Below are 10176 nucleotides of genomic sequence, written 5' to 3' on the forward strand. Positions count from 1 at the left end.
GGGTTCAGTCCCCAGCACCCCCCCCCCCACACACACACACACAGACTGGGGGGCACCCTCTTCTGGTCTAGGGGTATTTATTGTGGCCTGGTTCCTGTGGGCTTTCGACTCAGGGAGACACACTGTCTTGTCACTGGCTTTACCTGAGGGTAAAGCCCCTTTACATTTTGGGTCCAGAACACTACTTGAACTTTTTAAAAGCATGCTTTACTTTTAGACTTAATAAAGCTAGTTTCTAAGATTTTTTTCCCAAGATGGCTGAAGCTATGCCTTCCTGTTCTTCACAAGAGGCTTCAGAAGAAGCAAGATCTCTTAACATGTGATAGTTAACCAGGCGCGAGGGGCTAGGGCAGTGGGTTGTGGGACAGCAGTCCCGCGCGGGGCAGTCCTCTTAGCAGCCCGCCTGCTAGATCTGGCTCCACCGCTCTCAGCCCAGCCCAGGGTTTGGACTCCTCCTAGAGGCCCTTGCCGGCCGCTTGGCTGTGACCAGGAAGGGTTAGGGCCGGTCATCCCCCACGCCTGGCCGGCCGGGTCACCGATCCCCTGAGGGGCGCCGCGGCCTCAGCTCGGTCGCCCCTTCGCCTCCCGGTGCTACGGTCCAGCTCTTCCACCCGCTCCTGCAGGAACTACCGCAGACCTTCTCCCGCTTCCTAGGAGCGGAGCGGGGAGGGGCGGACGGGACTGTCTTGGGGGCGGGGATAGAGAGGGCCTGGGGCGGAGCCAAAGCCAAGAGCCGGGCAGGAACCGGGACTCAAGCTCCGGGGACGAATCCAGGGACAGGGAGGCCCCGGAGTGGGGCGGGGCCAGGCTGGAGACGGGGCAGGGCGGGGGAGTCTGCGGCCGCTGCAGGGCCGGGTCCGGGTCAAGGGGGGCACCTTGGGCCCGCCCACCCAGGGTCGGCTCCGCCCGCCGGGTCTCGTGACCTGAGTCGGACGGAGCGCGCGGGTCACGAGTGCCAACTAGTCTTGCGGTGACGGTGACGGCGACGGCGACGGCGACGACATGGCCTCGGAATCGGACGTGCGCGCCCAGCTCCAGCGCGCGGGCCAGGAGCATCTTCTGCGCTTCTGGGCCGAGTTGGCCCCGGGGCCGCGCGCCGCGCTGCTGGCTGAGCTGGCGCCGCTCGAGCCCGACGCACTGCGCGAGCATTGTAGACGGGCGGCGGCGGCCTGGGCGCGCGCCTCCGGCCCGCCACCCGGCCTAGCCGCGCGCCTGCGGCCCCTGCCTCCGGAGCGCGTGGGCCGCGCGAGGCTCTGCGACCCCGAGACCCGGCGGCGTTGGGAGGAGGAAGGTAGGCGGTGCAGAGGTCCCGGTGGCGGGTGGCGACTCTTGCGGGCCAGAAGGGGTCATGCCCACCGAGCAGGAGTTTGGTTTGCCTTCCAGCGCTCCCCACTCGCGCGTACTAGTCCCGAGGTCCTGTAGCCGCAGCCCCAGGTTTACCCTCACCCCTAGGTTTCCGCCAGATTGCCCTGAACAAGGTGGCAGTCCTGCTGCTGGCTGGCGGGCAGGGCACTCGGCTGGGTGTCACCTACCCCAAGGGCATGTATGATGTGGGGCTGCCCAGCCAGAAGACCCTGTACCAGCTGCAGGCGGAACGCATCCGGCGGGTGGAGCAGTTGGCTGGCGAGCGCCATGGGACTCACTGCACCGTGCCTTGGTGTGTCCTCCCTGTCCCATTTAACCCCAGAGTGACCACCCTCCCCATGTGGTACCAGCCCTGCCCCACACCAAGGCCTGATCCCCCACACCAGCACAGCCCTGGATAAAGCCCCAAACCCACCCAGGCTGAGGTCTGACAGGCCCCAATCTGGACCCCAGTGCCCTTCTTACACAGCCCCTTTTGGCAGAGAGGTCAGGAGCCCTGGAGCCAGCTCACCACAGTCTCCTCTACAGGTACATCATGACCAGTGAGTTCACACTGGGGCCCACTGCCAAGTTCTTCAAGGAGCATGACTTTTTCCACCTGGACCCTGCCAACGTGGTCCTGTTTGAACAGCGCATGCTACCTGCTGTGACCTTCGAGGGCAGGGCCATCCTGGAGCGGAAAGACAAAGTTGCCATGGCCCCAGGTACCACCCACCACTGAGACAAGAAGGGGCCACCCAGCCTGGATCTCAGTGCAGCTGGGGTTCCAGAGGCCTGGATCCCTGGGTGGATGTGCTGCTGGGAGGCTGTCTAATCGTAGGCCAGTCGCCTCTCCTCTCTGGGCATTGATTGCCATCTGTCGCATGGTACAGCCACAGAGTTATTTGATGGTGAATGTCGGGGCATGCCCACCTGCAACATTTCTTGGACTAGTGGGCGAGGTCTGGCTGGAGCCAGGGATAAGGCCCATTTCTTTCTCCCTCTGCAGATGGCAACGGGGGTCTCTACTGTGCTCTAGAGGACCACCGTATCCTGGAGGACATGGAGCTTCGGGGAGTGGAGTTTGTGCATGTGTACTGTGTGGACAACATCCTGGTGCGACTGGCTGACCCTGTCTTTATTGGCTTCTGTGTGCTGCAGGGTGCCGACTGTGGGGCCAAGGTGAGCGCCAAGCCCCACCCCTCCACCAAACCCCTCACATTCAGCCCGGCCTCACCCAGTGCTGAGCCCATCCCTCGTGACTGCAGGTGGTGGAAAAGGCGTACCCTGAGGAACCTGTGGGCGTGGTGTGCCAGCTGGACGGGGTCCCCCAAGTGGTGGAGTACAGTGAGATCAACCCTGAGGTTGCCCATCTGCGTGGCACCGATGGTGGACTGATTTACAATGCAGGCAACATCTGCAATCACTTCTTCACCCGCGACTTCCTCCAGACCATCACCAGGTAGCCAGCAGGAGGCTGTGGAAGCCCAGCGAGAGCTGCCTACCATGACCAAGGGCCAGCATGCCAGATGAGCCAGGGCCACGGCCACTGGGGCTGTGGGGTTAGGTGGAAAAAGTTCCTGTTTTTAAGCCCAGGACCCAGGAGATCCACCCTGGGCTGCATTCTGTGGGCGACCTGTGTGGGGCTCTGTGTCAAGCCTGTCTTCTGCTTGTGGGCCTCCTTGCCCTCAGACACCATCTCTTCCCTATGACTTGCTGGTTTCCATTAGCCTGGGCAGGGGTGTGGCTGGGGGTGTGGGGTGGCGGGGAACTGTGCCCTCCTCAGAGATCTGGCTGGGCCTCCTCACCTGTGCCTGGGCGCCCTACTACCAGCCTGCCCTGCCTGACCAGGTGCACCAAGAGGTGGGGACAGGGATCCCAGAGGTGTCCTGTCTGACTCCTCCCTATCCTCCTTCCCCCCAGGGACTGTGAGCCCCTGCTACAGCCACACGTGGCTGTGAAGAAGGTTCCCTATGTGGATGAGGGGGGAAATCTGGTGATGCCACTGAAGCCAAACGGCATCAAGATGGAGAAGTTCGTGTTTGATGTGTTCCCATTTGCTAGGTTCGTGGTAGAAGTCATTATTTTTTCCTTCTTGACTCTTTTTTGGTGGTGGATCCTGAGGCCCATCCAGGTAGGGAAGTGGAGGCTCGGTGAGGGGCCAAGGGACTGGGAGGCTGTGGACAGGTCTGGGGAGAAGGCCAGAGAGCATTCCTTTCTTGAGGAAGTGGCCCAGGCTGGGGAAAAGGGGACATCTGGGCAGCTGGCTGGTGGGGAGACACGGGTGCCCCTCCTGGATGTCCACTGCCCTCGCCCTTCCTACTCAGGAGTATCAGCAGGTGGCTGGTGGCTCCCAGTGCCCTTGAGCCTCATCCTGGCTGGCTCCAGGCTTTGGGCAGAGGCAGTGGGAGGAAGCTGACTTGGAGGGAAGACCCTCCCTGGATCTGCTGCTCTTGGGAACAGACTCCCTGAGAACAGGGCCCCCCTTGCCTGCCCAGACCAGGGCTACTGGCTGGGCCCAGGATGACCAGGCCTTCTCCCCACCAGGAACTTTGTTGCCTTTGAAGTGCTTCGGGAGGAGGAGTTTTCCCCGCTGAAGAATGCTGAGGCAGCCAGCCGGGACAACCCTTCCACCGCCAGGCATGCCCTGCTTGCTCAGCACTACCGGTGGGCTCTGCAGGCTGGGGCCCGCTTCCTGGATGCACACGGGGCCCAGCTTCCTGCACTGTCCTGGTGAGCCTGCCCTGGGGTGTGGCCTGGAGGGGCCAGGGCCCGGCCACTGTCCCGGTTGGGGGGGCTTTTGCTCTAGCACCCTACCACACGCTGCTGGTCACACACCCAGAGAGTCAGCCTGCACTCTGTCTCACCCTTGAGTTCTGCTGGGCAGGGGGCTTAGACTCTGAACTTACAAGCTTTGAGGAAGACCCAGGCAGAGCTGTCAGAAGACATCAGGTTCTCCGACTCAGGACTGGAAAGGAAAGGACATTTGGCTTCTGATTCCCCAGCTATCTGCAGCTGAGCGAGACCTGGCTGTCTGGGCTGTGTGGGCTATATTCTAGCCCAGGCCAGAGCCTGTGCCTTGGGACGGCTGAGTGCACAGAGGCAGAGTGCTGGGAAGGGGGCCTGTGTGTGGAGCTCGGCTGCCAAGGGATGCTGGGGGGTGTCCAGGGCATGCTTCGCACATGGGGTGCTGGGGGGCGTCCAGGGCATGCTCCGCACATGGGGTGCTGGGGGGGGTCCAGGGCATGCTCCGCACATGGGATGCTGGGGGGGTCCAGGGCATGCACAGGAGGCAGATACTAACCCATGGACTTCCCCCAGCTTACCCCCAGATGGAGACCCTCCGGCCATCTGTGAGATATCGCCCTTGGTGTCTTACTCTGGAGAGGTGAGAGCTGCCCATTCCTGTCTGGGGCTTTTCTGGGGTCTGGTGGTGTGAGCCAGAGGAAGGCTCTGGGGAAGCTGGGTGCAGAGTGGGCAAGTCACCGCCCTGCCTCAGTTTATCAGTGAGGTAAAAGTTTCCTTAAAGAGGACCTTTTGGGGTATAGGTAGGGGAAGGTGTCCAGAGGCCTTTGTGGAGGAATGACCAAGGTCTGAGTCTCAGGCCAGTCACTCACTGAGCGGGGACACTAGCTCTCTGCTGACCCTCCCTGGCTCCAGGCAGAAATGGGCAGCTGAGAGGTGGATGCTGGACATTGTGATCTAATTGTTTCAGGGTTTGGAAATGTACCTGCAAGGCCGGGAGCTGCAGTCCCCGTTCATCCTGGATGAGGAGCAGGCCGGGGTTCTGCGGCTGCAGGAGATGTGACTCTCCCAGGCCTACAGCACGGAAGCCCTTGGGTGGAGACGCAGCCGTGTCCTGCGACCCCTTGGAATGCAGACTGCTGTGCACCTTCAGCCTGCAGAACCCAGAGGGGAAGATGCTTCTCCACTGAATGAGATGCCCCCTCCTCCATCACCTGTAGACACAAGTGACCACCAGCCTGCCATGGGCTTTTGGCTTCGTTTCTGGCACTGGGATCTGGCTGGGAGGCCAAGGGTTTCAGGACCTTGGAGAATGATACTGAAAAGAGGCGTCAGGTGGGGTAGGAGGGATGTGTGCATCTGGAGAGCCCAGTGATGGGGATGACCCTGTCTCTCTGGAAGCCACTCTGACTGACATGTAGGCGGCAGAGATGGGGAAGGCACACTGGCTGTGGCTGAGGCACTGTTGAGACTTCAGATGGGGAAATGGAATGAGCTGACAGGTCTTATTGCCCCAAAGGGGCTTGTTAAGGGGCTGTCCCTTCCCTCCTTGGCAGCTGAATCAGTAATGGGCGAGGCTGGGGTCCTCACCCTGCATGCCACATGGAGGCCGACAGGAGGTCTGGCTGTCCACAGCAAAGGCTCTGAGTTAGCTGGGCCCCTCCCTTGCTCTTGGTCATGTCTATAGGGCTGTGGCTGCAGATTGAGTGCTTCCCCCCAGGAACCAGTGAGGCCAGTGCTGGGGACCCCCTGGGTGGTTGCTCACAATCAGCTGGGTCAGCAGTGCAGCTCTTGCCCTGCCTACCTGCAGCTTTTGACAGATCCTGGCGCTTGGGCTCCTCCAGGCTCTTGGGGACACTGGCTCAGCCCCGCTTTGGTGCTCTGGCCCTCTCCTGCGCTCTGAACGAGGCTGCATCTTCACCAGCATCACCCACCCTCCACTGTGGGAAGTACCCTGCGCTGTCATGGCCACTGGCCCCAGCCCTGCAGCCCCCACTCATCCCTGTCTGGAAGCTGGACCCCTACGGGGCATGCCCGTCCGCCCAGCCTGAGCAAGAGGGCCGTGTCAGGCCCGTGCCTTTCCACCTGTGCTTGGCCCCACGGTGGTATCACTGCAAACCTCAGCAGATCACGTCCCTTAGCACCTTGTTGTAGCTGCTGCACAGGCGAATAGAGGACCCAGGGCAGGAGACGAGCCTCAGGCCCCCGTCCTGCCCACGGCTGTGCCTCATGGCCATGACTGGAACCATTATGAAACCTTGTATACAAGTACAGTTAATTGGGTAAATTCTTGGAAGAACTAAAAAGAAGAAACACTCGATTACTCCTCCACATGGGTACAAGGACAGGGAGGTCTCCTGTGCTTCCCCAGCTTCGCCCGTGTTGGGTGCCTTTGTTTTTGTCTTTTGGTGCTGGGGATTGACCCAGGGGTGCTCTTTCACTGAGCTATATCCCAGCCCTTTTTATTTTTTGAGGCGGGGTCTTGCTAAGATGCTGAGGCTGGCCTTGAACTTGTGATCCTCCTGCCTCTGGCTCCTGAGTTTCTGGCATTACAGGCCTGCACAGTGTGCCTGGCACACTTTTGTGTCTTGCATGACAACAGTACAGCAGTGAACCAGGAATGTGATGTGGGTACGGTGCTCCAAGTCATTGCAGGGTGCCTTCGAGGTGCAGGACTGTCCCCATCACAGACCTCCCCTTCTTATTCACACCCCTACTACGAGCCCAGCCCACTCTCAAGAGGCGATCAGCTCTTGAAAGACTGCCCCAACTTCACTCCACAGATGGGCACTTGCAATAAACAAGGTGCTGAGATTGGTCACTACCCAGACGGGGGCAGTTTTCGAGGAGCACACAGGTGGTGGGAACGGGAGCCAAGTGTGCACAGCTGTCTGACGGCTGGAGCTTGGGGGCCTTGTGGGAACTGGAGTCCACACTTGGAGTGGAGACCACTCTGGGGTGCCCAGGAACCCCCTCGTGCCTCTGCCCGGCCCCTCACCAGGGCTGAGACAGCCCAGGGGCTGGGAGGCATGGGGAGCTCTCACAGCTGCTGGGGGCTCCTCCTCCTGCTCCGGCCTCCTTGAGATACATGGTTTCCCTGGAGCCACGTTTGAGGGCACTGCTGGGACTGCCGGTAGAGCTGTGCACGAGACCTCAAAGATGATCCCAAGAAGGGAGGGATGGTGGGACCAGGAGGGCTTCCACACAGATGCAGGTGGGCCAAGCACGGACAGGAGGTGGGAGCCAAAGGGGGTCCAGGCTGTGGGCCGTGCAGAGCAGGGGGATCAGGAAGGGCGGGAGAACACGCAGCAGGGCCCTGGGACTCCACGGCTACCTCCCCACTCTTCTAGAGGGAGCTGTGTCTGAGACCCAGAGGTGCTGGGGCATGGTGTGTGTGACCCCCCCAACTCCAGCTCCCTGGAGGCCAGTCTCTGGCAGGCTTACCTCTGCCTGCAGCTTCCCTTGTCAGGCGCAGGCTCCTGCCCCTGGGGCCTCCTGTTGGGGCTGCTTGCAGGAACTCAGCCCCACGCCATGCTTTCCCAAACAGGCTTTCTTTGAAATCTTAGTGGAAGCCTCGTGACCCTGTAATCCCTGCATGCGGCATGCTGCCATCCAGCATCCCGTGAACACCAAGCCCGCACCAACACAGACCCTCAGGCACCTGAAACATGACTGCAGCAGCCTCAGTGCTGGTGAGAAACTGATTCCTGGTGGCTTTGGGCACATCAGGCACCCAAGGCTCCTTTCTCAGACTGCCCTGGAAAGTTGGATGCAGATTCCTATCTCCCCCTTTCTGAGCGACTCCTGGTTTATTGTATGGCTTCGGTGCAGAAATAGCTGATTTTTTTTTTGGCCCTGCATCCTTGCACTGTCCTGGGCTGCACTTGACCTACACTCCTCTCCCATCCAAGCTGCAAATCTCCCAATCTTCCTCTTCACTCCTGACCCTCCCTGGTTTGTCTAAAAGCAGCAGGTGACACCCATACTGAGGTCTGCCCATCGCCTTGGAGTTTGGCCTCAGTGTAACCAAGATGGCTTTTGGTCCAGTTGCTGAGTTCCTCATTTCCACCTGAAATGCCGCCCTTTGCCACCTGGGCCGCCCCCACCAGCACTCCTGGCTCCACAGCCCCCACCATCACCACAAAGTTCCACAGACAGCTTCAGGCTTCCTCTGGCTGCTCCTCCAAATTCTCCCAAACCTAAGTCACGTGTCAGGTATCACAATCCCCCAGACTGCCCCACCCCTCGGTACCAAAGCTGTGACAAGCTTTTCTTCACCACCACAAGATACCTGAGGTGATTATAAAAAGGGAAAGATTCATCTGGGCCCCTGGTTTCAGAGGTCTTAATGCAGACTGGCCCTGCTGCTTTGGGGCTGTGGTGAGGCAGCATGTCACGGGGTGTGTGTGTGTGTGGGGGGGAGCCTCTAGGCCCTTGGGGCCAGAAGGCAGAGAGAAGGGAAGGGGCCAGGACCCCACAGGCTCCTTTGGGGCTTGCCTCCAGTAACACTGGGACCTCCCAAAAGTCCCCATCTCCCAACAGTACCTGACTGGGAACCAAGCCTTTGCCACCAACATTGAAGTACAGGACTCTCAAAATACAAAGGGAACCTTCAAACAGCAGGAGAGACCTGTCACAGACAAGGGCTCTCCAGGGAGATTAATGGCCGATTCCCCGTCACAATCACAGGGGCCAGAAGTAAGTGGGGTGATCATTTACATATTGTGGTCCTGGGGACTGAACCCAGGGGTGCTGTACACTGAGCGTTGTACCACCAGCTCTTTTTTGTTCAACTTTTTATTTTGAGACAGGGTCTTGCTAAGTTGCCCAGGCTATCCTTCCTTGAACTTGGGATCCTCTCGCCTCAGTGTCCCAAGGCACCAGGATTGCAGGTGTGTGCCCTGTACCTGGCAGGAATGACACATTAAATGTGAGGAGTAAAATACATTAACCACCTGGGTGTGGTGGTGCACGCCTGTGATCCCAGAGGTTCAGGAGGCTGAGGCAGGAGGACTGGGAGTTCAAAGCACCCAAGTGGGACTTACCAGCATGATTCGGGGGGTGGTTTGTATCAGAAACCCACCAGAATAGCAGACCACGCTGTGTGAGCAGAAGGGAAAAGCCACAGTCACTCTCAGTGGGCACAGAAAAGGCGCTAATAACTGCTGGTGCCCTCCACGGTGGAAGGGGACCTTGCCATGTCACAGAGATCTTATGAGAAACCCACAGCTAACATCAAGCTCAGTGGCAGTGCCCGTGAGCTTGTCCTCCAAGATCAGGGACAGGGAAGAGGCCTGCTTCCCCACTGCCATTCACTGTCACACTGGAAGGCCAGCCAGGCAGCTGTGGAGGAAAGGTGCAAAACCCTGTCTACCTACAGATGATAGGAGCCCATACGTATAAAATCCCCCCAAGTTCCACACAAAAGCTGCTAGAACTGGTAAGAAAATGCAGTGAAGTTGTAGGGTTTGAGATCAATGAACAACTCCACTGCATTTCCACGCACCATCAAGAACAATCTAAAAAGGAAATTCCAGGGGCTAGGCTGTGGCTCAGCAGTAGAGCACTCGCCTAGCACGTGCGAGGCACTGGGTTGGATCTCTAGCATCACATAAAAATAAACAGATAAAATGAAGATATTATGTCCAACTACAATTTAAAAAAACCTGAAGAGTTTAAAATAAAATTTATTTAAAAAAAGAAAACAACTCCATTTACAACGGCATCTACAAGAATAAAACACCTAAAGGCACATTTAATCAGTGAAGTGAAACACACTGAAAACCACCAAGTGCTGTTGCAGAAAGGAAAGATCTGAATAAGGAGAAAGATGCCCCTGTGCATGCACAGGAAGGACACTAGGACACTATCAACAGAGCAAAGAGATAGCCGTAGCTGGGCGTGGTGGCGCACACCTGTGATTCTAGCGGCTCGGGAGGCTGAGGCAGGAGGATAGCGAGTTCAAAGTCAGCCTTGGCAATGGCAAGGTGCTAAGCAACTCAGTGAGACCCTGTCTCTAAATAAAATACAAGATAGAGCTGGGGATGTGGCCCGGTGGTTGAGTGCCCCTGAGTTCAATCCCCGGTA

At 58.7% G+C, this 10176-nt stretch overlaps 1 protein-coding gene across 1 annotated transcript; it reads left to right on the forward strand.

The window, feature by feature from the left end:
* The first annotated feature begins 928 nt into the window (after positions 1-928).
* Uap1l1 (UDP-N-acetylglucosamine pyrophosphorylase 1 like 1) lies at positions 929-6913 on the forward strand. The gene is made up of 9 exons (XM_027941497.2): positions 929-1291; positions 1453-1657; positions 1894-2069; positions 2354-2526; positions 2613-2806; positions 3268-3408; positions 3892-4077; positions 4666-4732; positions 5060-6913. Exons 1-9 carry the CDS (start codon positions 1003-1005, stop codon positions 5150-5152), a joined length of 1524 nt encoding a protein of 507 aa, XP_027797298.2. The 5' UTR covers positions 929-1002; the 3' UTR covers positions 5153-6913.
* Positions 6914-10176: the final 3263 nt, after the last annotated feature.

This window comes from Marmota flaviventris, chromosome 13, assembly GCF_047511675.1.
Source record: "Marmota flaviventris isolate mMarFla1 chromosome 13, mMarFla1.hap1, whole genome shotgun sequence".
In the NCBI taxonomy this organism is placed as follows: domain Eukaryota; kingdom Metazoa; phylum Chordata; class Mammalia; order Rodentia; family Sciuridae; genus Marmota; species Marmota flaviventris.

Excerpts from the sequence above, each read along its gene's own strand:
- Uap1l1 (XM_027941497.2), top strand. The coding sequence starts at position 1,003 with ATGGCCTCGGAATCGGACGTGCGCGCCCAGCTCCAGCGCGCGGGCCAG. Across the intron at positions 1,658-1,893 it reads ACTCACTGCACCGTGCCTTG|GTACATCATGACCAGTGAGT; the intron begins GTGTGTCCTCCC and ends TCTCCTCTACAG. Across the intron at positions 4,733-5,059 it reads TGGTGTCTTACTCTGGAGAG|GGTTTGGAAATGTACCTGCA; the intron begins GTGAGAGCTGCC and ends TAATTGTTTCAG.